Raw genomic sequence first — 27,803 nt, forward strand, 5'->3', positions numbered from 1 at the left:
TTGTTTTACTGTATCTCTTTATTTTTCCTTCTTCGTTCATGACCGTTTTCATTAACGTTCAGTCTTGGGTTGTGATGTTTCGCGGTTGCGAATCATGAGTGCAGAACCCACCCGAACATATCCCTAATGTGTACGTCTTTTCTCCTTTCTTCGTTTCACTGTACTCCAGCTGCAATAAAAAACAGAACGAAGTTAGTTGGTTTTTCACAGAAGCATTGAGTTCATTTTGGAGTTTTCAGTACAGTGAATTCATAACACGCCAATAGTGAAACAAATAGTGGTCCTTGGCTAGAGATTAGGTCAGTGAAACAAGGCCTCCACCTGTTCCTTTAGTTTTGAGCGGCATGGTTTTAAACACGTGTTCCTGACCGAGTCTTCCGAATAGAAATTGCTACTACTGCCGTTGCTCGTTGTCACACCTATCACACTGTTTATCTCTCCCTGCGCTTTTTTTTTCTGAGCTGCGTGGCGATAGCCTCTGTGACATTCTATAAATTTAGTCTCTCTCGCTTTGAATATTTAGAGCTTTTCGGTGATCGACTTACCGAACATTGTCTGCGTGCTCCATGGCGAATATATTTCGTGATGTTTATGCCGGTTGCGGCAGACAGGTATTGCGCGCCGCTGAACAACTATCGAGAAGCAGCCTTCTTTTTTTTTTGGCAAAGAGAAAATGGTGATCTCTTCTTTCTAAACGTATTCTCAACGCCAGCCGCCCAACCATGCGCTTAATTCTTCCTTGTGCCTGATCACCGAAATCATAGCGAGATGGAAGAGATCTCTGAGTGTAGTGCCTATCCGTAAGGCTTGGTTCCAACGTGCCGGCTCTGAGGAGGTATCACTTTGTTCGAGTGCGAACCAGCAGGAATTCAATTTCGACAATTGATCATGCAATCAATGTGCCTCTATTAGAGGCGAGTGCAAGTTATGAAGGTGGAAAGGAGGCCTCACATGCGCAACCCAGAACTAGCTTTTATTTATTTTCTTCAAGTCAAGGTATTCGGGGCAAGCAGTCGCGCTTAATTTTTATTCATCATATTCCCTTGTGAATGCTTGTTTTCGCTGGCAGCTGATCGCTCCCTTGGTGAGGTTGCAAGTTGCAGGATTTGAACCAAAGGCACCAGCGCGTTTACTTGAGGCCATATTTCTGGCTCTACTACATATGAGCAAATTACAGGGTAGCTACACTTTTCTTTTCATGGGTCGGCCTCTCACAAAGTGCTTGTTCGACAGCTGCATTTTTGTAGGCTCCGGCGCATGGTGCACGGAAAAGTATCACAAGGCGTTGTCGACGGGGTGATCATTTTTATGTTTTACAAAATTTTTAAAGATTGCCTGTCGCACATAACATGCCTGAAGCCTTTGGGCTAAGTCGCTCGGAAAGGCGGACATTACCTGCATGAGAAAGCGGGACACATATTCAACTAAATAACGAAAATTCACTATTTACCTTAAATGATTGCTTTACGACACATATGCTAATTCAATAATTGTAGGCGGTGAGCTTGCAAGCCACTTCCACTTGGAATAACTTCTTTTGAGAATGGCACCAGTTTAGAGATATGCGCCATCAAACTCGCCACAGAAATGCACTTTTGTTCCACTGACACTTTTTAACAAAGCGTTCTTTTATGCATTGAAGAACCGATGTAACTGGAACGCCCATCACCCGCCGTAGTTTCTCAGTGGCAATGGTGTTGGACTGCTGACCATGAGGTCGTGGAATCGACACCTGGCCGTGGCGGCCGGATTTCGATGAGGGCGAAATGCGAAAACACTGCTGGTGCTTAGATTTAGGTGCATGTTAAAGAACCCCAGGTGGTCGAAATTTGCGGAGTCCTCCACTACGGCCTGCCTCATAATCAGAAAGTGGTTTTCGCACGTAAAACCCCATAATATTTTTTAACGCCCGTGTATTTCATCCAACACTTTGGGAAATAGTATCTGGAAACAGGTGTCATACTGGAAATTCATTTGAAGTGGATATGTCTTGCAATTTTACCGGCTGCAGTTTGTGAATTGCCGCATGTGAATAATTAGGAAGGTAATCAGTGGATCTTAGTTAGCTGAATATGGGCTTCGATTTTTCATGCTAATCATGTCCGCCGTTTTGAATAATTCAGCTCAAGGACAAGATTTACATTATCTGCCGAAGGTGACATTGAATAGTTGCGTAAAACTTAAGCGTGATCGCCCCTGTATAGCCACTGAAGTACACCAGCCATACTTTAAGGCGCAAATTTCGTTGGAGAAAGTGAATAAAGCTGCAGACGGGACACTTTCTTTTGCTATAAAGCCCTGGAGACATACTACAGCATTATTATTTCTAGTTGCTCACTATCTTCTAGAATTGCTTATATATTAACTCTTGCGACATTTTCCGAGAGAAAGAAAGGAGAGGAAAGGCAGGGAGGTCAACCAGACGAGCGTCCGGTTTTTGAAGTAGCTGATAAACTACGTGCATAACTTAGAGACACAGACGCTGGTTGCCAGCTCATCACCCGATCCTTGGCGCCTCCTTATCGGCTTGTGATGCATGTTATGATAGATGACATGGTATGATGACTGTGCGAAGCCGTTTTTATTCTACAACCTTGACTCTTGGCTTCGCTTTTTCTGTAAGCTTCAAGACAGGCCGCACACCAGACGCGCTCCTACACCGCTTACGCCTCAGGCTTTGCTTCCTGCGTCGTAGAATGGAGAGGACCTCATATGAGTGTCCGCAATGTAGCGCTATGGAATTCTTATGTTGATCATTGCTTCGTTGAGTGCCTACAATATCAGCCATCTAAACTCTCTTGATCGGTTCCCTTTCTCTGGCAATAAAACGTTCTAGGACCCTGGGTGAGCTCCAACGAACAAAAATTTGCCCTGATGTTAAGTCGTCCTTAATAGCGCGAGGGGAGATTATCACTAAAGCCTTTATGATATTTTGTGGTATATTTGTAAAGAATAGTTACAGTAGGAATTATTTCCATTTCCATTGTATTCACATAAACTGTCCATACTTATGTTGTTTTTGTAGTGTTATAACGTGTCTTTTTCTTTTCTTTGCTCTGTGATGCACAGACTTGCTCTATTAGTGTTTTGACATTACGTCTGATAATTTAGACATTTGTTTTCTCATTTTCATTGCTTTTATTTTCTTTGTTGCATTTCCAACCTAGAATATTGAGATAGCTGGCCCCATATGCAGTCAAGCTTCTAATTTTTTTTTTTAAGGAAGACCGCAGACATTGTTTTTTCCTTCTTGTCTTCTAGTTCTCTATGCAAGTTGTCTTCTTTTTTTGCCATTGTATCTTCTCGCATGTAAGACCCCGAAATAAATCCTTGTTCGAAGTCAGCCCTGTCTGCGCCTCCTCTTCGCCCCTATGCATAGTCGGGCGTCCTCGTCGTCCCTGTGCAATTGCTAAAGACAAAAGTGCGAGGCATTCCTCGCCAACACCGACGCCCCAGCTGCATCGCACATGCGTCAGAAATCGAGCGGTTTTCATACAGACAAGTAATTCACAGACGTCGCCAGTTGCCAAACCAGCATACTTTCAAGGCTACCGCATGCCTCTGGCTGCTAGAAGCTTTATCCTCGGTCCCGTACGACGCAAACGCATTCTCCATCATAGGTGTTTTTATCACAATGCTAGAATTGTTTTCCACTGTGCTATAGCGCTTGACTACAAGCGTTCAGGAATCTGAGATTTTCCATTGCATCTTTTTTTATCTTGTTTATATTGTTTTCCACTGTGCTATAGCGCTTGACTACAAGCGTTCAGGAATCTGAGATTTTCCATTGCATCTTTTTTATCTTGTTTATATTGTTTTCTTATAATTTTTTGCGGATTCTCCTAAGGCGAAAGGCACTTCCAATTCTCTCTCTCTCTATCTCTCTCTCCTTATCACACTCCTTTTTCGTTTTATTACTAGGGCAGCTAGCCGCGTCACAGATATGAAGTTTATGCTATCGCGCAGCACACCTGCTTTACGTCAGGTCTGCCAAGGATAGTGAGTCGGGACGAGAAACGAACGTTCCTTCGCTATATAACGTAGGTCATTTGTTCAGTAAGTTCGAAAGAAAGGTTGGAACACTTCTTTGTTTTTCTTTTGGGCAGGGAGGTTCTCTCGAGCTAGTGCACTTTATCTCGACGGAATTCTTCTCCGGTGATGAATACCCAAAATTCTACGCAAAGCACCAAGCTTTAAAGCTGAACGGTCAAATTCTATAGGATTGCTGCTCATGGAGCCCTCCTCAGTATATGGCCACAGGTGATTGCGTACATGCTCTCTTGGAGAGACGGAGAACGTCATCATTCCGCAACGAGTGTTCATCTCGTGTTCGCGGCTCCAAGATCTACAACTTTCATGCATGCATGCAAAGTTTGAATTTCCGCTGAGGATAACATTGCATGATGACTGACGTTACTGTCTTTCGAAAGAACAACCCGGGATTTACGGGGAGAAAGAAACGCCGGCGTAGTAATGTGCACAAGTGAACTCTGTGGAATTACCATATGCGTCAGTGTGTACTCGCATAACTACTTCTTTGGGCAACGAGTATCACCTACTCACCAAGCAAGCGACTCCGTAGCTGCGCCTCTCGAACACGCTGTAGCTACATTCAACCTGGCACGATGCGACCACAGTAATCTGCAGGCATGAGAAAAATAAAGCAGTTTCGCAATAATTTTATCTGCATGCACATTCGGAAAGCAGGACGATGGTAGTATTCAATTCAGCCCTAACCCTGTCTTGTGGCGTCTACGCTGATGTTTTCTTTTTTTATGCATGGGCACTCATTTGTATTCCTGTTCTAACTTTTGCATCCTGCTATACCTTTGACGGCTGTTCAACAAGGCTGATATTACTGAACATTTGGAGTAAAACAACATAAATGCGGCACAGTCAGAAGAATACCGAGAACTGGGAAGCTGTAACTATCAGCAAGAAAATTGGCCCCTTCAATTTGTTGTGGAACTTCTCGTTACTTTGAATAGTAGCCGCCATTTGTTTAGGACAAGTCGTACTGCCGAACTATATGTCTCATTCCGTCACTCCTTAAACGTACCTGGCCTGGTTTCACGACCGCGTAATTTTCGCTCTTGCATACGTGCGACGAATCGCTGACCTGTCGATGCGGTTGCGGAAATTCTGTGAGGTCTGCGCACATAAAGAAAGCAAAAAAACAAACAAGGCAAACAAACGATAGATAATTACAAACATGCAACGTAGTTCGTAAAGAAAAGACGGTGGATTGAACGCATTTTTTCGAATCTACGTTGCGAGGAGCTTTTTAAACACGATTCAAACGAAGGCTATATTCAATGAGACGCGGATTTATATTCAAGTGCACGCAGGGAACCGTTCACGTTGTTCTAGCACCCCAGACGTTTCTTGTCTTTGGGCCTCGTGGTACCGCGCATCAATGTACTCGCTTTGCGCACTGGGTTTTGTCGCATAGCGATTTTACGCCTGCTCGACAAGGCGCTGGTTTCTTTTTGGCTTTGGGAATATGCTTCGCTCCCGTGACAAAGGTGAAAATGCCACCCCCTTCCACATTGCGGGTTTTCATGTCAGCTTTACCCGTGCACTCTCCCGCTTGATCGCTCGCGCGACCCCGTAACTCACACGACCTCGGGTGTCTCGATCGTCGAGAAACCGAACGACCATGCGCGACAGCCCCGGGAAAGGACGGCAAATGCTAATGAAAGAATTGCGCGCTTGGTGACGTATATTTGTTGCAGTGAGGACATCCGGGTACCGCTTGTCGTTACACTGCGTAATTCCGTATAACAGAGCCAGTCACTAGCGCAACTGCATAGGAGTGTAGCACGGAGGGCCATATCAACCGCTTTCTCTGTCTCGCGACCACTTCGCTGTCTTGTCAGCGAGAAACGCGCCCACGCCAACCCCTAGAAGGGCAAGCAAAGAACGCTTCTCTTTAAAAGCAGTAATATGACGAGCTGCGTGTGCTGCGCAGGCCGGTGACTTTTATTTTAGAGCGCAGCTGGGTTGAGCGTCGCCGTCCCTCGCGCGTAAAGCGTTCGTCGTCGTCTTCTTTCACAGCTGTCTCCGATGCCGCTCATCGCGCTAGCTTTCCCACACTGCCCCTTCCCTCTGCGAAGGCGTTGACGGCACTGGCCCACTGCCAGTCGGTGCGGTGATTTCAGTCTATAATTTTTTTGCCTTAATATATTGCGACATGAAAACACAGCTGCGCTGAAATTTCCCATTCGGGAGTATCGTAATCGCCGGAAATATTTCCCCCGCCTAATATTACCGCTGAAGACACTTATATATATATATATATATATATATATATATATATATATATATATATATATATATATATATATATATATATATATATATATATATATATATATATATATATATATATATATATATATATATATATGTATATGTATATATATATATGTATATGTATACATATCAATCTCTGCCCTTCCAGCCCTTTCCCCATCCTTCTACGACAAATTCCAGGACGCACTGCTTCCATGCTTCCATGCCAATTAGCCTTGCGTACCTTTCTTTACGCAGTTTCCTCCCTTGCATTCGCCGACTTCTGTAACTGTTTTGTACCAGCCGAATGACGTTTTCAGCTAGAAAAAGAAGAAGAAATACGACGGTATTAAAAACACGAATGCCACGCTTTTACCGGTTGTTTTTCTTTCGTTGTGTGTGTGCGGGAGGGGGGGGGGGGCTGCGCGTGCGTGCGTGCGTGTGTCCCCTTGTAAATTGATGGAGCTTACATTCTTCGCCACTTTCTTAACTTTTTTGAAAATAACTGTATAGGACACTTCTTTCATCGCGTTATCTAACGTGAGTTTGGCACTTACGTGTTGCATGCGTACACAGGTCATTACACGTAATCAATTTTCTTCCACTCACTTTCTTTCTTGAGCCTATGGGTGTGTTACGAATCTTTTAATTCTCATTTCGTTGGTGCTCCTCTATTAAAATTACGGTAAGGTAAAGATGTTTAGATCACTTACAATGACGTCGGCGGCTGTTTCTTTTGCTTTCGGCTAGAATTTTGGGAAAGCCGAGGGCACTTCAATGGATAAACTTCCCCCCACTTCGCAGCCGGCAAACAATAAACAGAGAGTGCCCTTCTACGTTCGACAATCTAGGTAAATGCTAATAAGGGACTGTCTGCAGTCGCACACACCGTGGAAGTCTCAGGGACTGTGCTGCGCAGCACACGACTTCTGTGAATTTGATTACTGGCCACGGTAGCCCTGTCCCGTCGTGGACGGTAAGCAAAAGCGCTCATCTACCGACACCTAGGCACACGTGACGTTAATCCCCGTAAATTAATCAAGTGTGAAATTGAGGTGTCATATCGAGTAGCGTTACCTGGTAGGTGACACGACATGTTTGTAGAGGCGCTTACCAAATTTCACCACGATGCAAGACTGCTGTAAGCCATCAGGCCCATTTCTTGTGCACACTTACGGTGATTCCTATACGAGTGCTGACGAAGGCTAAAGCTGAGGCTAAGTGACGATCCTATGATCGTCGTTAGCATAGATCCCCGCCTTCGTGAGTTTCAGAAAACAATGATTTCTCCTTTTGAATGATTTCGGTAGAACAGTTCAGGTACTCGGTGTAAAGGAAAAGTAATTGCTCAACTTGGTTATATACGCACACGAAGTTACGTCAGCACCTCTCAATAGCATGATAAGACATGTGCCCGTATGCATACGCGCATTTATCGCACCGAGTCGTGTTAAAGAAATATATGTATAAAGCACGTGCATGGAGAAAACTTGAGAGAGAGAACCCTCAGCACAAGCATATAAAGAAGACAACTCGGCCCTAACGCAGGTCATACAATATGCTGGCGCCATGTACTGCAATAATGCATCACTTCAAGGCTGTGTCACATAGCTGTATCTAGGCCAAACGTTTGACTGCATTATGCCTGTTTATTACGCAGTTCTTGTTTGTAAGAAATACATAAATGTTAGGGTAAAATTAAACTATGGAGGTTTATGAGCCAAAAGCCACCATCTGATTATGAGGCATGCCGTAGTGAGGGACTCCGGAAACTTGGACCACTTGGGGTTCCTTAATGTGCACTTAAATCTATGAGAAACTTTAAGTATTGAAACTCGCGATCAAGAGTTAAGGTTAGAGAGTTTTACTGACATGTGCCCGAATGGACTGCAAAGTACGCAACGAAATCGCAGATCCATAGCACACATGCTTTCTATAGTGGCCTTTTACGTGAATGCGACAAGTGACTGTCATTTGTTTTGCACAAGAGCGACTAGCACATAGGCAAGAACCCGTTCGCGTGAGGGCCTGCAAGCCTACCGCCCAGTGCAGGGGAAAAACTAAACGCGTGAACAAATGAATTCATAATGGTAGGAATGTGCGAGCACAGGATGGAGAGGGAAGTAGATTGGAATGCAAAGGAAGAAGGATGACGCGAGAAGTGACAGAAGCGGAGATGTAATGGAGATGACAAGGGTCGGACATGCTAAGGAGAAAAAAAACAGCAACTCCGTGACGGAGGAGGAGTCGTGGGAAAAGAAGACTGGGGTGGAATCCGGGGGAAACGGAGGGAGTGATCAAGCACGATGTTATGACCTGGTCTTGAAACGCAATACGCGTGAATGTCTTTGCACTGTGCAGGTGTGATGGGCAGGTGTTGACGCAAAGAAACCGGAATGGGTAGGAAGTCCTCAATGGCAACACGGAGCAGAGGCTCGCAGTGCCTGATTGTCCTGCCTAGAGTATCTGGCTAGAGTATCTTATTCGTGTAAACAGACACAATGTCATTGGAAGGCAAATTGCATCGATGCAACGGGATGAGTGTAGTTGGAGACGGGCTAAAGTCGCCTTGCGCGATAAGTGTAAACGTCGACCTGTCGCACTGAGAGGGAGAAACGGCTGCCGCCGTGTGCTCTCCTGCGCCAAGCGGCGGAACACAAATTGCAGGTGACAGGTTCCATATTGTTTCGGACGATGGCGGATGAGCCACATGTAAATACTGTCGCATGGGGAGTTTTACCTTCTCCTGTATTCCACTACAATCCAGCTGATTACCGCGTTAGCGGATACGTAAATGTGAGTGGCCGGGTTGGTGGCGTCACCTGGTGGCGCTGAGCTCTACTAGGCAAACCCAAAGCTGATATTGCAACAAACAAGTGTATCCTATTTCGCGGCTGGTGTAAATTTCCTGCAGTGGTGTAGTCGGGAACACGTGGCCTTTCTAAATGTTCTTTATTTTTTACACGAACAATCGTGGAGCAGTAAGTCGTCCTTGTAAGGGACAGTAGTTAGGTCACTCGCCACATGATGTCACTACCAGTGTCCAGCAATTCGGCATTACGCAAACTCCGTTGCATGTACCTGAATATCGGACACGCCAGGACTCTCTGTTACCGTGATGTGGTAAAGAATGCGACACACTGCTCAGGCATTCATGCAAGTGGAGATGATACACTACGAATTCTTAGTGCGAATTGCCGTTAAGCCTCTTCAGGTGCTTTCCTAAAAGAAGGCTCTGTTATAGCGCGCACTAGAAACACGAACGACGAAGAGAGGTGAAACACGAGCTCTCTCTCTCTTCTTCTTCGTCCGTGTTATAGGGCACGCTATAAATAATAATAATCCTAACTACTAGCTACCAGCTAGCTACCGTAGTAAAGCGGGCTAGCTTCCCTTATTTCCATTAGGAGCAACCATACGTGTACCCTTTTTTGACAGAAAGGGACGTACCGACGGAATACATAATGTTATTTAGCATTCGATCATACTTACAGCACAAGCGGTACGGTTGCGAAGGGGTTCGTATTTCGGTTCACGACCGGGACAAAATGCGTTGCACTCGGACGCAACTTTTCTCTGGAAGCGGAAGGAAAGTACACATGTGAATCGCTGACGTCACAACTTCGTTCATCATGCGCAGGTCTAATGCGTCATAACTCAAATCCAACGCATATCGCAAGCCTACATGAATAATAATCGATCACGGGGGCACTAAAGCAAAAAAGAAATTATTGGGATAAATAGACACAGCCGAGCCTTGATGTTTAAAGAAGCCGCATTATGTGACATGGTTTTGTTTCACGTAAGCGGCATTCGTTGCCCCCACAAAAAATTGGAGCGAGTCAGTCAGCCAATCGAGTCGCGGAGTGAAGCCCGAATGCAAAAAGCGCTGAGGCACGAAAACGTGCCATTGCAAAACTCCTGCCTGCCTGGGGTGCAATGTGCCCAATTTATACAAGGGAACTTGTGGTCTCTGCGATAATGCGGGAGGCTCATTTGTTCCCAAGAACAATAGATGTATAAATAAATGTGTCCAGTTTACGTAATCTTATTCTAAAGAACTTGACCCCAGCGGCTTTGAAACACTAAAATGAGGCTTTGAGCAATTATTCTGTACGTAATCATAATTACGGAGCGATTAACTGTACCTTTAGTGCCCGTTCTTCCTCATTCATCCCGCGTTTGCTTTTTTTAATAAATGAGTGGAAGGTTAACTGGCCCGACGGGTGGAGTACTGACAGTGATGGCAAGGTTTAGCATTGTGTTTGAACTTCTCGGACGATGTTGTTATACCCTACGCTGCTGCTAGGAGCGTACGCCAAATAGGAGCGTACGCCAAATTTCTGGCTTCCGTAACGCTTTTATACACAATGTAGGGCCGGTAATAGCAACTGGCAGGCATCGTGGCACTGCTCGTAATGAATGGTGCGAGTGACATTACATAACCTTCAGTGCGAGCACCTATATTGTTTACCAGTTTTTGACAGTTTGAGAAGAACTGTCTCATTAGTTTGCACGCTGGAATTGAAAAGAAAATATTGTGCGAAATAATTCACACAACACAATATCTCCTTTCATCAAATTCAGCCGTCAAAAATTATAGCAATTAACTTGCACATATGACATAGGTACACGTACACGGTGTTTCAGCGAACACATTCAAGAATTTTTAAAGGTTACCTGTGGCACATAGCGCAATTCTAGTTCATGAGCTGGTCTACGCGAAGACGCGGACATTACTTGTACAAAAAAATTGAAATGCGCAGTCGACTAACTGATGTAAAATCACTCGTTATGTTTTTTAACTAATTACCGTATGTTCCATATTGCAATTTACAAATTCTAACCATGGAGTTCGCACGGCGGATCCACTTGGAATTAATTCTGAGGATGACACCAGTTTCGAGATATTGATTCCCGAACCTTGCGAAGAAAGGCATTGGCGTTCCAGTTACTTGTGGGCTTCAATGCATAAAACGACGTTTCTGCTAGGAAACTAGCACCGTCTGGATATTTTCGGCCAACCACTAAAGCGCGGTCCCAATAACTATTTATTTACTTTGTTTACTCTAGGTGGATCTCCGACTGTTGTGTCAACTTCATCGCGTTTCTTTCTCTTTTTTTTTTGCTGTGTTCTTTATTTTTCAGTTTCAGTTTCAGTTTTTTATTCGTTCATAACAATTGATTACAAGAAATGGTATACAGACAAGGGCCCCAAAATCATAGACTGCACCGGGACCCTTGGATTAGAAGTTATGTCAAAAAAATAAAACGGAATACAGAGCAACGAAACAAAATATGACATAGGCGAATATAACCAAGAAACTGAGTGATGACAAACTTCTAAAACACAAGGAAGAGGAAAGATGCACAATCAGTACTAATTACACAGCTACTAATTAGCAAAATAACATTACAGGGAATTAATCCGACATCAAATAACTCTTCAGTTCATATTTAAAAGAGTACGAGGTAGATGACAAGTTAATGGAATATGGTAAAGTGTTCCAAAGTTTAAGCGCGCAAGAAAAGGAAGCCATCTTTCCGCATTTAATATGACATAAAGGCAACAGGAAATTTCCTTGTGCTGCAAACTTTGTGATATTAGGATTAAATAGAGGATCAGAACTAACGAAGTTGTAAGAAACTTGTTGAGTTAGTAATTTGAAAATTAATATCGCCAAATGTTAGTTCAACAAATCAGTAACCTAAAGAATGCGGCTTGTACGCAGTTGGGAAGAGGAGTTAGAGAAAAAAAATGACTTCGCGTTATTATGCGGACAGCCTGATTTTGAATCTGCTGAATAGACAAAAGATGACAATTGTAAGTATTACCCCAAGAAGCGATACCATAAATGATATCACTATGAGCGATAATAATGCTTTTTTGTGCAAAAATGCGCGTGATTTGAGTAGTGCTCTAATGCCAAATGCTGTTTTTTGTTTGGTGTGTGCAGTGTGGTTAGTAAACTTAAGGTGGGGATCTAATTTGATGCCGAGGAAAGAAGCACAAGTGGCAGTAGGAATGTCATGCCCATTGAGAGTTATAGTCGGAGAGCAAGGTAAAATGTCGCTGCGATGACTTAAATAACATGAATTGCGTTTTCGTAGGGTTTATAATTAGAAAATTGGCTTTACAGCAATTAGTAATTTTTGACAGATCACTGTTTAGTTTCAAAGTTAGCGAAAGTAATGATTTATCCGAGAGGGCAAAAGTCGTTTTGTGCGCGTATAGTATAGGTAGTGTATAATTAAGGCAGTCAGGTAAATAATTCATATAAATGCAAAAATAATAGTGGATCTGACATCGAGCCTTGAGGCACTCCTTGATTAATAATTTTGCTTTCAGAGAAAGGCCCGCCTGCGTACAATGTTAGTTCACGATTAAAAAGATAACTATTTATTATATTAGGAGCTGGACCATATATTACAATAGACTCCAGTTTAGTAAAGAAAACTTCGTGCTTTTATTGTATCAAATGCTTTAGTAAAGTCTAAAAAGACCGAGCCAACAAAGTGTCCGAGCTCGAGTGAATGTCGAATATAATCAATTAAATGTAAGCAACGCAAAGTTAGTCAAGCTTCCTGAACGAAAGCTGAACTGACAATGTTTCAGCAAGCTAAATTTGTTAAAGTTGCTGTTAATACGACTAAGTATTAACTTTTCTACAACTTTACCAATTGAAGTTAAAATACAGATATGACGATACTTACCGACTTCAGCTTTGTCCCTCTTTTTTATGAACAGGAATTACTTTAGCTTTATTTTTAGATTTCTAGGGAATATGCTGGTTTTGAACACAAGGTTATGTAAGTTACTGAGAGCATCAAAAATAGTCGGAGCAACAAGCTTTAAATGCAATGCGGAAATTCCATCAAGACCAGGACTTGTGTCTTTTAAGTTGTAAACCTCAATTAAGACTTCTTCAGATGTTACAGGAAACAAAAAGAAAGATTAGTGCAATAGTGTTGCGTCGCGATTCAAATAAGCTATAAATTATACTTTTTTCATATGATTTTGCATATTGCATAGTTTTCCAAATAAAATTTGTTGGCAGTCAGCCTTAGTGTCGTCCGCTGTTTTGCAACTGCATCTAACGTTGTTTTTTGTTAAGATACAGCGCGTTCAACTCTATTTTTCTATGCGAGCTCTCGATCTTTGTAACTGGCATTCTTGAGCTCAGTACACGGTTACCTTTTGAAGACCAGATACTCACCGTATAATTCACTGACGCTAATAAATGGCTGCATCCTTCTGCTGGGAGTTCAATCTTCAACAAGGGAACGGCAGGAGCTTCGTGGGAACAAAAAAAAACAAAAACTCTGTATAAAACTTCAAGCAAACCGTTAAAATTGCTTGCAGCAAGTCAAGCTTAAACGGCCTCTACCAGGCCCCATCGAAAATTTTGGTTATACGCTGGAAGTTGTTACGTGTCCCCTAGGGAGCGTTTTGCCGAAAAAATCTTTCAAATTGGCTCATTAATAGACGAGATAGAAATATTTCAGGGCCGCGAACCCATGATTTCAGCAGGCGGGCTCCACTGCCAAGCAAGACGCTCTCTCCACTCGCCTTCGTCTAGCCTATGCAAGCTAAATTCCTTGCCTACGTTCTCCCACACCGGACCTCGAGGATCGCGTGACGCATACATCACAGGCACCGCCTTCATTTTTTTTTTTGCTCCTCGGGGTTTTTTTTTTTGCGCTACGCACTACCGCCGACGGCGTCGCGCACGAGCTCTTGTCTCGTTCACACAGCGCACAATTTTGCGCCCTGTGCACAAAGAAACTTGACTAGCGGTATAATTCAAGGCTACAAGAACACAGAGACAGAACAAGCGGATCGCAGTCCATGATGACGCGCTGGAACGCGGTAGAAAATGGCTTAGTTTCGGTACCTGCACACGTGACCACGTGACCGTTGGAACAAGCAGACGAAGCGGAAGTACATTACTCTTGCTTCGGTGCGAAGTAAAATAGAAAACACACAGACATTCCATTCGTGCGTTTTATTATTTCTCTAAATTTCAATTCGTCAATTCAAGCAACAAATCGCACAGATAACAGATGTTGTCATAAATAATTCTCGAAGTCACGTGTCACCACGAGCGACGTTAGACTGCGGACACGACTACGTAGGCGCAGGGCACGACTACGTCACCATCCGGCTTGGAGCGCGGCGGCCACGAGGAGGAGTAAAACGGCGTTTGGTTCGAAATTTTATATCTTTCCGCGGCGCCTATCGATGTAATGCTTTGCATACACGACCCTTATCGCGCAATGTATGCTCTGAGCTTGTCAACTCAAAGTGGGCAGACCTGGGGAGGTGCACTTTAAAGGAGCCCTTAAGGACCCTTTGGACTTGGTGAAAAAACAAAAATACATTCTGCGGGTATCATACGCTGGTGTATCTCCGCCAAGTTTAGCACTCGTGGGGCTTACAAGCAGAGCGCAAAGACACCTTTTTCTGAAACCCTCGCTTTTCAATAGTGGCATTCTGCTCACCCGTTTCGGCGTTGCCCCTCGACGTCAACAGGCAGATTCCCATAAAGCGCTGCCAAATTGACCGATAGCTGACTTCAATCAGAAACGGTGCTTGGCTCAAGCGCGCTTCTTCCTGGCGGTTGCCGAGTGTATTTATTGAAGCTGTTTACTGAACAGGCTTAAGTATGCGAAAATCCACGTTTAAAATTTCGGTGAGAATTAGGTAACTCCGAAGAAGCCGACTCGTAGGCTCACGCTCGGCTGTGGTCGCCCGCGTAAGAACTAAACTTTGGCCACACTGCTTATCGATGTCGTAGCCATCGGGTCTAGCTAAATTCGATTAGCTTTGAACACTCAACTAGGCTACAACCACGCGAAACTTAAGGTCAGACCATACGTACGCTCGCTAGCGCACGCGCACTCCTGAAAATTCGCGGCTAGATGCCTTAACTAGCATCGCTTCGTATTGAGCTGTTCGGATCTATTGACAGCTCTTCTAAATGCGCAATTTGGATGTGGCCATTATCCATCCGTCAAACTGGAGTACTACATAGCCGGTCCGCCCAACGTTCCACATGCAGACATGGAGCACATGGGCGGGAGGGCGCCCCCCCCCTCCCCACCAGCTCTGTAGCGCACATATCAAATGCACTACAGTTGCATGTAGCTGCGTCTGCTACGTAACGTAGATAGCGCGGCCGCCGCGTGGTGTCCCAACAACCCTGCTCGCTGAGGCCAACCGCGTGCTTCGAGTGGCCTCTGCGGGTGACGTGGCTCCGTGGACGTGAGGCGAGCCTGCCGTACGGTACAAGCCGTCTGCTTCCCGAGTTGCACGTCTTCATGGTGCGTTGCCGGCGTGGTCGAAGCTCTTCAAGAGCGAACATAAAGACAGCGTGTCATGCAATCGTCGGAAAATATGCGATTGCCGTGTGTGCGAAATGGAAGGCGCTACTAGCCACTCGGAGCGAGGAAGCCGCGCGTAGCTATCTAGGACAGCAAAGTGAAGAGACACCGTGAACTCCAACGTAAGTTCAGGGATAACATCCGAGTTTGGCGCATCGGAGGCGCCGATATTGCAAGTAGAGGCGCCTACGCCAACACCCCAAATCAAATTTGAAATGCGCTCCACGGTGTCCTTGTGTAGGGTGAGCGTAGTGCGTACGCGCCGCTTGACCGTAGCCTTCGAGGAGCAAGGCATTCAAGGAGGAAAGGGCCAGGAGCACCGCGAAGGGGATCATGGGAGATCTTTCATTGCCAATAACTCCGCCTCTGCTGAACGCACTAAGGTACTTCTTGCGGCAAAATACTTCTTAAACAGACTATAACTCGAAATGCATTTCGCGACATCTGTAATAAGTCGTTCAGGGCCCATTTAAACCACTTGTACTTTAACTAAGAACTTGTCAAGCGAGCAATAACTACACTCTGGCAGACCTCTGCATCTGACCACGTTGCAACTTGCGTTTGTTCTCCATAGGTGTCACGACAGTCAGCAGGCCCCAAAGTTCTCTAATTACGGCGTCCCGGTTTTGACAAGTGCCGCGCATGCGGAATCTGGTAAGTGTTACGATTAAAGAACTCTGCGTGCATTCTGCACACGATGGTGTAGCATATCTTGCACCGTTCTACAAACTAGCCCCATACTTCGGAGATTGCAACACATGCACCAGTCAAGACACAATGAAAGTAGCAGGACAAATAACTGTCATGCAAGCAGTATAATATTGTGCGGACAAATAAACGCACATCGTTTACCTCTGCTCAAGAATCACTTGGAGAATGAGTGCCCATCAAGAAGGAGTCGTTACTTACGAGTTATGATGCAGTGTCCATTTTTGCAAACGCCGTCAATAATGAGGCTGTCAACGCCAGGGACAGTGACCTTTCGCTGATAATTGAGCTGGAAACGATGTATGTGGTCAGACAGTGAGCCAAAGAGGAGGCATGTAAACGCATGTACTATAGCTAAGCGGCTTCAGAATAGGTCGTCCCTAATGCGTCATTGGTGCTGTTTTACCCTGCGATAGAAATATCTTTTTAATGAAGATGCACTACAATTTGCTTCACCGCGCTTCTTTTCAAGCATTCTATTTGCTTCACAATCGGCAGAAGCTCACTGTGGTTGGATACATGTAAATATTCGGTAAGGTGACTGAATAATTTGGCTTAATGCATGAATAGAAAATAAGCGTTGTTTAGGTCCTGTGGCTGTCTTGAATGCTCATTTGATACTGGCCAATGTCCTGCCCCTGTTAATCTGTTTATTTGGGCCGTATTTTCCATATGTGATAACACGACGCATATTCAGTTTATAACTTATAACTTTCCGAAACTCTTAGCAATGACGCAGGTAATCTTAACCTGGTCTTACGGACTTATGGGGCTTCTGACACACAGCCCCTAATCCGCATTTGGAAAAAAAAGTAAGTTCTCACCCAACACCTTGTGCCACTTCGTAGCTTTCTATATTTTCCGGTCGTTTTACAAGGAACCGCGCACTTTTCAGCCAACATCTATCAGGAAAGTAAAAAGACCAGCCAAATGTCGATAACAGGTCAATTTAAGTACGATAAATGCATTTTGTTTGGGTGATGGAGCTTAATAAACCGACAGAAAAGTTGGTGATCTGACAATACAGCTAGCCCCTTGCAAGTGTATTGGTCTTCTCTAACCTTTCGCTTACGTAAAAATCTCATAGCATTCACAAGAAGTTCACCCAGTGTGAAGGAGATTTTCACCCGGACTGAAATCCGGTTCAAAACTTTGTGCAATCCCTCCCAATACGTGGTGCAAGTATGCGTGTGGTCAGTGCTGACAAACTTGCGGGCCGCTAAATATGCATGGCAGTGCGTCGTTTCTGCCAGGGTCAATAGGAGATAGCTTGCTAGCCCGTGATCTCAATCGTGTCCATGTGCGCTATGACTTCGATAGACTCATTCCCGCTTTTGAGTTTATCTTCGTGCTTCGCAAGCACAACTTAAGGGGGGCGGGGAGGGCTAGGTGATCGCAAAATGCTGCTCTATAGGTGCAATGAAACATAAAGCAAATCATTTCTGAGCAAGTGACTGTATATCTGGTTGTCGCCAGCTTAAACACTCTGCAGGCTCCTTGTCTTTAATGGGGGAGCATGTAACCGAAAAGTAAGCATTACTGTTTAAAACAGACCAGCCTGTACGGCTCAATATGCATGCCAACCACAATCGTCACATTACTTACAATTCCTTTTCTTTTCACGTACTTCGCCGGACAGTCGTCAGGGATCGGCAACGGTTTGGTATCTGAAGTTCAATGATTTACGCATAAGTTGCAAACATTCGAAATCTTTCTTATTAGTGTTTATTATACCTGAAGCAAAGACTGAAAGTAAAGTAAATTAACGGTTATGTTTGAATTGCCCGAGCATTTTAAAAAATCATTACTGGCATAGAGCACAACTGTACTGCTTGAGCTTGATTACTCGCACAGGCAGACGCTATTAGCACAGTGCGCTCTTAATTACTATTTGGCTAATTAACAAATTTACGCTATTTACCCTAACTGTACTGCGTGCAATCCACGAATTGTAGCCGGTGACATTCAAAGTCATATCCACTTGCGACTAATTCTGAGGATGGTTAAGTCCTGAAAAATGCGTTGTGAAAATTTGCGATGGATGCATTGGCGTTACAGTAAGTGTTGAGCTTCAGTGTGTAAAAAGGCGTATTGTTAAAAATTGTGGAGCAACAGTGCATATTTACCGCAAGTTTGCCTGCGCTTTTCCCGAAATTGGTGCTAGCTTCAAAATTCTTTAAAGTGGATGTGTCTTGTGGCATCACTGGCTTCAATTACACTATTCCAATATATGCGCTAACCTAACTAGTATAAAAATTGATTAGTGAAATCATGTCAATTAGTCGATTGTGCATCCTAATTTGTAGTGTAATTAATGTTGGCCTTTTCGAGTAATTCAGCTGAATGAGTAGATTTGTGCTATATGCCGAAGGGGGTTTTTAAATATTGTGTTAAAGTTCAAAATAAAAGACCCGGTATATAGTAAAATGCTGCCCTGTACTTCTTTCGCCAGCAACTTCCGGGAATAAAAAGGTTACTTCTACTACGCTTGGGTAAAAGCGGCATTATCAAATGACAGTCAGGCCAATCTTGTCTGTTTTCTTTATTATACACTGAACTACACTGAAGGCCGGAAGGTTAACCAGAGTGAAAGACTCCGGTTTGCTACCCTGCACCAGGGGAAGGAAAAGGGGAAGTAAAGACGTAAAAATGAGGACGTAAATATCTACTGTGTCAGGGACCACGGAACTTAGGGACAATAGATGAAAGGGCTAAAGTAACCTGAGGTGAATAGCGAAATATGGCTGACATACCGGTGGCGCAAGGGCCGGGAATGCACAAAATGAAAACGCGTAAGTTCTTATACATCAATAACTTTATATCAAGTTCAATGTTCTTATTTAGCACGAACCATATGGCTCGGATGCGCTTACAAGAAGCGCAGAACAGTAACTATAGTGAGCTTGGCACGATTAGTCACTTCCCAGTTTCACGTGAGTTGCTTGTGGCATTCATCCATCTATCCTTATCGATAACAGAGCCTCTCAATGACAGTACCAGCTGAGAGTCTGCGCAGCTCTCATCCGTGTCCTGCTTTCTTGCACGTATAAGAGCACACATCCTCTACAACTCGGGTAATGACCTACTATACCTAACTTCCTCAATTATCAGTTCCTCTGCTGTGCTTGCCTTGTCGCCGTGTATTGGCAAACGGCGACTGTCGAAAGACGGCGCAGTTTTCCCAACGCCTTCTCGAGCTCAAGTTCTGGCGCTTTTTCGAAAGTTTTTTCTCTCGGCGACTGGTTCTCTGGCGTTTGTAGCTGCTCGTACATACGCACGTGACCACTCCGGAATCACTTGTGGCATCGACCATGGTTCGTCGGTAGCCGCGAGAACCTATGGCTTTGTACGATCTCGACTCGGGTTGTTAGCGTGCAACCGTCTATGTATAGTCACTCTGACGCGCTCCTCTGCGTACTAACACGCATAAATGTACACTTTGTACGCGTTTCGTGTAGCAGGTAGTTCAACAAAATCGAGGGTGCGATGGAATTCCCGTAGGGTCGGAATGGAATAGGAACAATGAAAAGAAGACAATGACCACAAAACATTTCGTATGGGTAACGTAAGGTCGCGTTAAGTCTCATTCGTGAACAAGTCTTTGGTATGGGGGAGCGGAAACATTAACCTCAGTAAGTCGTTTGTGGTCGGGGTATTCTCTTATTTCATTTCATCAGCTAAGTTCAAATTCTTCTCTCTTATGTGTCTGCACGCCTTAGCCCTTTGTTGCATCATATATACCTCATCTGAATCTTTATGGAGTCTCGGTAAATGTGCTTATTGTACAGTGCACACCTCAACACTTTTTTACAGGATGATACATGTTATATATTTTTCGCGGGATTCTACAATATTTCTTTCTTTAATGCTTTAGTCATAGGAATGTCAATGTGAAAATAAAATACATGTGTGTGAAGTACCAGGAGCCGGTATGTATGACGAGCTGCGTTTGTGTGTGTGCGTGTGCGTGTGCGTGTGCGTGTGTGTGTGTGTGTGTGTGTGTGTGTGTGTGTGTGTGTGTGTGTGTGTGTGTGTGTGTGTGTGTGTGTGTGTGTCCGCTTCACTCCGCGAAGTCGCAGGACATGTGTCGAGCGAGCTCCTCAACACCGCTTTGCAATGTGGTGAACGCAGTCTAATCATGCATCCGGTACCTCAAGGAGGTGCGAGACGTAAGGCTCTCGGATTTCTTTCGCATTTATCGCAAATATTTTAGTATGCCTACATTGCTGAAACACTAGCCCAAGAAACGCTTTGAATGGTTTGAATGCCGGCGCATGGAGGCCTGACTTTACACGTGCCACATGCATCACCCGCCAAGCGCCTATTTTCATTCAGAATCGACTGCACAGTTCTTAGCGTGTCATGTCGGAAACGCCACCAGGGCAGAAATGTACCCCGCGGAAGAGCATGCAACGTGTGTCGTTACTACCATTTCATTGGCAATTAAGGCAACGAAGCATGCCTGTATTGTTTCTTACATACCTGCAGGAACGCACGATCCCTTGTCACAGAGCCCAGTTCTCTTGATGATGTCTCCGTCACCGCTTCCGTTAACGACAAGCTGTCAGCACAAAGGGCATCCTATAATATTACTGCATACTATAATGCTACTAAGTGCAAGCGTAAATTGCCTACTGAGAGTCGGTGGCTACTTACGGCACACAATCTTCCATCACCCAGGCGGGCATTGACCCAAGTGCTCGTGCTTCGGTTGTAGCATGTCGCAGTGCAATTGAGTGACACATTCAGCTGCGGCAATAAACAAAAACAAAACACTGTCAGCATTCCTTGTTATCTATTTCATCAGAGTTAGGCCAGCCGAAAACATATCTGCGGTGGAGGCACTTGTTTCAGCTATGACCACGCCTTCAACTGTCTAAAACATACGCAGCCAATTTTTCACCTTCTCAATACGTCAATTTATTTTAAATTATATATATTAGGGCGCCCCTTTCTCTCAACGTTATTTCTGGAGAGGTCAATTTTTCTTTTGGTGCTTCCTTTTATTTCGCTGATTATTCAGGCTACGCAAACAAGATTGCCACAAAAATGAACAAAGGGGGCTCAATTGGAATCAAACATTACATTTTTCGATTGCGGTGCCGACTTTCAGCCAGTTCGTTCTCTAAAACATCACGTACACACCGAAACACTGAAAATTAAGCGCCTCCTACCGCAGGCTGCCGGTGGGCGCACCCCGTTCCCATTACAGCGACGCCCGTAGTTCCGGCTACTTGTGTCACGGAATACGCGCTGCGGTATATAATGAAAGGCAAGACAAACAATAAGGCATGTACGCTTGAATTGCCAATTTTCTGGCTCTAAATTTCAGAGCTTTCGGTCAACCAAGAGCTGCTTGACGGCTGGTTAAATGAGGAGGCAGTGAACCAAATACCTTCTTGTTTATCGCAATCGTGGGCCCCTTGCAGAGGTAGGCATATGGATCGGAAGCTTGAAAAAGACGTCAAAAAGCATTAGTGAGCTTCGTATACAAAATTGCACTGTTTTCAATGTCTAGAAAAACCCATTTTTAGAGATTGTTAACAGAGAGTCGGCAAGAAAAGATGGCAGGTGCGAGGTGCTTTTGCCAGCCCAGCAAAAGCTAAAGCAAAAGCTGGATGAAAAAGAGCTAAACTATTTATAAGATTTCACCCACCTAGTTCTCGCGCCGCAGCAACATGGACGGTCGTGGCGTTATTATCGTCGCATTTCCCGTTGTAGGAAACGCCGTAGACTATAGATCTTCCATCATCAATTTCTGTTACTCAAACTTCAGTCAAATAAACTGTGATTTCGGTTCCATCACGTGCCAGAGCACCAGATAAGTCCCGTTAAGGACTGGAACCCTTGCCTTGCAGATTCCAGTCAGCGTTGTCAGTTGCCCTCCAACTTTCATGATTTGAGGACCGTCCTAATCTTCTTAACTAATTTTCCTCGATGGGGTGGCCGAAAATCCGCTGATGACCGAGTATTCGGCTTGCGTGTTTACTAGAGCGGTGACTGTGTGGCCATCGCGAAGGACGTTGAGTTCGGTAACGCTTTGTGTTACATTATAATTAGGTAATTGTGTCGTATCACGGCTGCATTGCTTTGTCCCGCTGCTGTTACGTTGCATCGTCAGGTCTTCCCTATACGGCGTTTCCTTTGCCTCGAGGCTTCGTCTGCAGGGTGGGGTGTCGTTGCTGCGTTTTCGAGAACAGCATTTCAACAAACAGCAACTGCACCTCGATCAGTGGCTGCTTTTAGGTGTCCGGTTATGGGCTAACGGACCGGTCACGGCTACGGCCAGTGTACGGTCGGCACTGCGGCGAAAGGTAATGGCCTGGTGACGACGAACTGGAATATCATCTGGGTCTCCACTCAGTGGCTGCGAGCCAGTCAGCGATGTCTCGTGGTCCTTCGCCTAGCTGTGGACGCGGCGCGTTGACGGCGAAACTTTGTCGCCCCATCTGGCGGTACGGGGACCGGCGGTACTCCTGGCCGGCCTTTCCGCTGTAATAGCACAGCGGGTAATAATCAGGGGTGTGCCAGTTGTCCGTTTTCCTTGGCATGTTGGATGTGGTGACGGGCGGGCGCACTGGCGGTGGAATGGCGAAGGAATGGCGGCGCACAGGGCCCTGGCACGGAAGCGGAGGATGAACGTGAAGGAAGGCGACAGCAGCGCAGCATACGTCATCACCTCCGGCCCAGGCTGCATTGGGTCGGGCTGCAGTTCTGGAACTCTTAGAGTCTGCTTTATCTCTGTCTGGATGACGTCAGAGAATTAATCCAGTTGGGGCTGGTACGCTGAGATACCTTTCGCAGTTCGTCGCGCACAACATCTCTTATAGTCTCCCACAAGTCTTTCGATCACATTGCTTGAACTTCAGCAGAGTCTGGGCAACGAGCGCCGCTGATTGAATTGTCTGGTGCGCATATCAAACATGTTCTCAATCGTCGTGGCCTTTGAAAGAAATTCTATTGCAGTCCTGGGCGGATTGCGCATAAGTCCTGCGAAAAGTTATCAGTAATTTCCGGGTCGACGTCACGCAGAAGATAGGTGATCTTGACATAAAAACTGTTTACAGCGCAAGCACATGCAACCACAAAGTACACTCGACATACACTCGACTCATTCTGCGATGGATTTATGCAGTACCATGGCCTTCAGCCTGTAGAAAACGAATAACACTTCGCAATTCACACTTGGCGGGAGCAACAATAATGGCAGCCATGTTTACGTGGCTGTAGCACAATGCCGACTGACGCCTGAATGTCAACAATGGCGGAGTGTGTAGTGCGAGAGCTGCGCAGTTGCCTACAGCGCATGTCCGCTTCTTGCTGCCCGCGTAGCGCCTGCACGGAGCGATCGGAGGTTGAAAAAAAAACAGCCCTCGTATAAGGGACAGGACACAAGCGCTGTGTCCTGTCCCTTATACTTTGTGGTTGCATGTGTTTGCGCTGTAAGCCGTTTTTATGTCAAGTATGCACCAACTCGCCCAGAAAGAAGTTTTAATATAGGTGATCTCTTCCGCTAAGGCGGCGTTGGGCAGCGGCGCTCGGTCTTGCAGAAGTTCAGCCCTTTCTTTCGCGTGAAGGCCTTTAGGAGCTCCCTGCGTCACAGGTCCGACTTCGTAGCAAGGACTCTTGATTTTCACTACTATAGTCCTGGCGACGTCTTCCAGTGAAAAATAGAAGCTTGTCTTCAAGGTCCGACTCGTTACGGCTTGACACGCTCTCGCACGTATCAAGCCAGATATCGAAGTTGTCTGATGAAGCTTCGTGGAAAGTAGGTGACTCCCCATGCATTGTTGAATCAGCGTCCTTGATAGCGGCATTGGGGCTGTCGGCGTGGTTGCTGGCTCGTACTTCACCTTTCTGTTCTCGGTCACAAGTACAACCTCCGGTGGGCAAGTTCTGCAGCCTGCGGCTATAGCTCGATGGGCGAAGGCGACGTTGTCGTTGTCTCAGTGGTTCGGGCTTGGTTCCCGGCTATGCGGGGGTGTCCGCTGAAGCACCTCCAGCAGCTTCCGTGATCGAGTGCGCGCACCTTCGCTCTGGCCTTCTTTAAGAGAGCATAGACAGGGAAAAAGATGTGGCCGTCTCTCAACGATTCCCGTGGCTTCGAGCGTCGTGGTGCTGAGCGCACTGGCGCCAGTGCACTCCCGGCCGCTGCGCACGGTTTTCGAAAATAACGATGATTTACTGGCACCTTGAAACGGGGCGGTGGCAAATAGTCACCTAGCCTGCTTGAGTTAATCAGCTATGCTGTACAAGCTTTTTATTCTAGCATTCTTGTGTACGTCTCATTAATCTTATTTGTCTTCCTGTACCGCAACGCATGCCTCTAATAGATCCGGTCGTATCAATCTCTTCTTGCGTTTTTTTCCACTAATGCGCCAAACGTCTCTTGCTTATCTACTGAATAGTTGATGCTTCCGTCCACATTCAATCCAAGCGCTCCTGAAAGGCGTACGTTACCTAAGGCTCTCACTGGGTGAATACCTTCGTATTCTCTTTGGATGTGCTGAGTGGTCTCTGGACTTTGCTTCAACAGACACAAGCAAAACATTGTAACGAAAATTCGTTCCGATATGTTTTTGTCCTTGGGCAACCAGTTCGAGCCTCAAATAGCAAGGCACAGCCCTTTTTTCTTATTCCACAGATTTTCCCTTCTAATTTCTTGCAAATCTTGTAAATCTCCGTTGTCACAATTGTGTTTGTGTTTCTTGCATCTAATTTACTGTCTCTGTGCCTCTCACTTTCTTTTTTATGACTACTCGTTGTTTCTTTCCACCTTCGATAACCCTGTACTTGGTTACCACCTTCTTTGACCTCTTTCTCTGTTCTATACCCACGCTTTTCAGGTACAGATGCGTCTGCACTTCAGCTGTCAAATTATTTATATCCATGGGCCTGAGTCCTTCTTCAAAATTAATTTTGTTCTGCGCTCCTCTGACTTCGAAGGAGGTGACCCACGTCACCTTGCACTGCTTTATTTGTGGTACTACCATGCGCTCCTAAAGGCAACCAGCCCATCCATGTTTGGTGAGCTTTAAACCCCGACAAGATAACCGATTTTAAGCACAGAGTGACATTTGCGAACGTTAGCGCTGGCACAATTACTACTTTCCAGATTACATGCGCCATCTGATATACAGGGTGTTTCCGCTAACACTTTCAAAAATCGTTAAAAGTTGCCTGTGGCAGATATCCCAATTCTAGTTTCTGAGCTGGTACACTCGAAGCGGCAGTCAATACTTGCACAAAAAATTGAGTTGCAAAATCAACTAAATAGTGAAAACGCACTAGTTAAGCTTCTAACTAATTACATTATGGCCCATAGTGCAATTTGAAAATTCTAGCCGTGGAGTTCGCAAGGCACACCCACTTGGAACGCACTTTCAAGATGACACCAGTTTCGAGATATAAATTGCCGAACTTTGCAGAGAAATGCATTGGCGTTCCAGTTAATTTTTTAACAAAACGTTGTTTCATGCCCTGGAGCACACAAGTAACTGGGACGCCAATGGATTTCTCCGCAAAGTTCGGGAATTTATATCTTGGCACTGGTGTCTTCTTGAGAACTTGCTCTCAGTGGATCCGCCTTGCGAAGTCCACTGCTAGAATGTGTAGATTGCAATATGGGTCATAAGATACTTATCTAAAAAGTTAATGAGTGAATTCTTGTTAATTATTCGGTTTTGCGTTTTAGTTTTTTGTGCAAGTAGTGTCTGCGGCTTCGAGTAGACTGGTTCATAAACTATAGATGAGCTATCTGCCCCAGGCAACCTTTAAAAAAATTTGAAATTGTTCGCTGAAGTACTCCATATATTGCGGCTCCAAAATGATCTTCACTATTGCTCCCCTCTGCTTCCCTTTTATTTACGGATTGTCTTGGTGGGTGTTTGCCTAAGTCTTTCCTTCGCTTATATATACGCTGAGTTATTTGTATTCCTTGACTATAGGTATGACTTAGTGTCTTCGACACTTGGCAGACTTGGCTCGACACTTGGCTCGCAGCAACACGATGATGATTGATGATGATTTATTGGCACCCCCTTTAAAACGGGCGGTGGCAAATAGTCACCTAGCCTGGTTGAGTTATTCAGGTATACTATACCTGCGTTTCATTGTAGCACATTTTTATATATCTCTTGAATCTCTTTTCTCTTCCTCAGAACTTTTCTATCTACCTTGTACCTACCTATGTAGCTACCTATGCCTGTAACGAATCCGCTTTTCCCTGCTTTTTTTTCACCAATACTCTAAACATGCCTTCCTTTTCTCGACTGCTGGTCGGCTGATGCTTCTCTCCACTTTAAGCCTAAGCGCTTCTGGAAGGTGTACGTTGCCTTCGGGTTTCACTGGGTGAATTCCTTCGCATACCATTTGGATGTGCTGAGTGGTCTCCGGATTTTCGCTGCAGGCTACACCACGTGCCTCCTCTAGTTGCGAATATATACTCCGGTGTGCCCATATCCTTAGGCAACCAGCTCGAACCTCAAGAAGCAAGGCATTTCCCTTCGTGTTATCGTGCAGATTTTTCCTTCTGATGTCTTTCTTGTTATCATTGCAAAGCTGAACGACGCGAACTGATACGGCTCTTGACCCGCAGCGACGTCACATCGCGCGTAGTGACTAAGAAAGCCACGCTACCTTGATTGGGAGAGCGCCAATTGAAACGACCTGAGTAAAGGTGCGCGAGCCATCACAGAGGCCACCAACCTCCAGGAGATGCCGTATTGTAGCGAAAGTGAAAAAGTAAACAGGGGCGAAACTGTGAGTCATGAGAGCTAACTCTTTGTTAGGCGAACTTGTGGCCGCCACGAAAGAAAATAAGTCTCAAGCATAGGGATAGCGGCGACCACGTTCGCGATCGTCGAAATCTAATGTACGCGGGAGAGAAGCGTCGGCTACTTATACATGACTCGTCATAGATTCGAGCGTAGCTACTGGTGTTCGCGTGCGTTATCGAATGTACACGACACTATTCGCGTTGCGCGTGCAATACGCGTTGCTACGGTTACAACCCCTACCGCTGTTGGATGTGCTATCGTCTATGCAGCGGCACTACAAACAAAGCACAAGCGTGTCTTACCGCAGGTGACGTAAAGCACGGCCGTCCAAAATATCAGGGCACCAAGTGCGTGCGTTCGCAACGCCATATTGTACACAGTCGCGCGGGTTGCGCTGTGCCTGCCTCAGCTGGATGTGGTGAGAAATGCTGTGCCTCTATATAGACTACTGGCCGCGGTGGTGGTCGATCTATAAGCATCATTTTTTTTTCTCTCTGTCTCTCTCATTCTCGTCGAGCCGCATTGTCTCTCGTTATGAGACTGGTCGCCGACTCACCCTTAAGCTTGTGTCGTCAAACGTTTATATTTTTGGGGAGGGTATTGCCATACTACGAGTGAAAAAAAAAATCCGCCTCCAGT

General features: G+C 45.2%; 2 protein-coding genes across 3 annotated transcripts in view; one reads left to right on the plus strand and one right to left on the minus strand.

Annotated features, from left to right (window-relative positions):
• Positions 1-27,675, minus strand: LOC135912538 (uncharacterized). The gene is made up of 13 exons (XM_065444992.1): positions 27,467-27,675; positions 21,782-21,837; positions 21,043-21,135; positions 20,869-20,947; positions 17,992-18,053; positions 17,211-17,288; positions 16,588-16,675; positions 13,512-13,588; positions 9,787-9,870; positions 6,539-6,614; positions 5,060-5,151; positions 4,564-4,641; positions 1-169 (listed from the first exon to the last, which is right to left on the minus strand). The coding sequence occupies exons 1-13, from the start codon at positions 27,531-27,533 to the stop codon at positions 59-61; spliced, it is 1,041 nt and encodes a 346-aa protein (XP_065301064.1). The 5' UTR covers positions 27,534-27,675; the 3' UTR covers positions 1-58.
• LOC135912540 (uncharacterized) overlaps positions 1-27,803 on the plus strand; it is a 328,642-nt gene that overhangs the window by 233,796 nt on the left and 67,043 nt on the right. For both annotated transcript variants that reach the window (XM_070533974.1, XM_070533975.1), the window contains exon 6: positions 16,253-16,332. In XM_070533974.1, the coding sequence (XP_070390075.1) occupies positions 16,253-16,332 (80 nt within the window). The remainder of the gene's footprint in view (positions 1-16,252; positions 16,333-27,803) is intronic.

The sequence above is a fragment of the Dermacentor albipictus genome, chromosome 2, assembly GCF_038994185.2.
Source record: "Dermacentor albipictus isolate Rhodes 1998 colony chromosome 2, USDA_Dalb.pri_finalv2, whole genome shotgun sequence".
Lineage (NCBI taxonomy): Eukaryota > Metazoa > Arthropoda > Arachnida > Ixodida > Ixodidae > Dermacentor > Dermacentor albipictus.

Coding starts and splice junctions, on each gene's coding strand:
- LOC135912538 (XM_065444992.1), bottom strand. CDS start 27,533: ATGGCGTTGCGAACGCACGCACTTGGTGCCCTGATATTTTGGACGGCC. Junction 6,615..9,786: donor GCAACCGTACCGCTTGTGCT/GTAAGTATGATC, acceptor TTCTTTTTCTAG/CTGAAAACGTCATTCGGCTG. Junction 5,152..6,538: donor AGGAAACTGCGTAAAGAAAG/GTACGCAAGGCT, acceptor TTATGTGCGCAG/ACCTCACAGAATTTCCGCAA.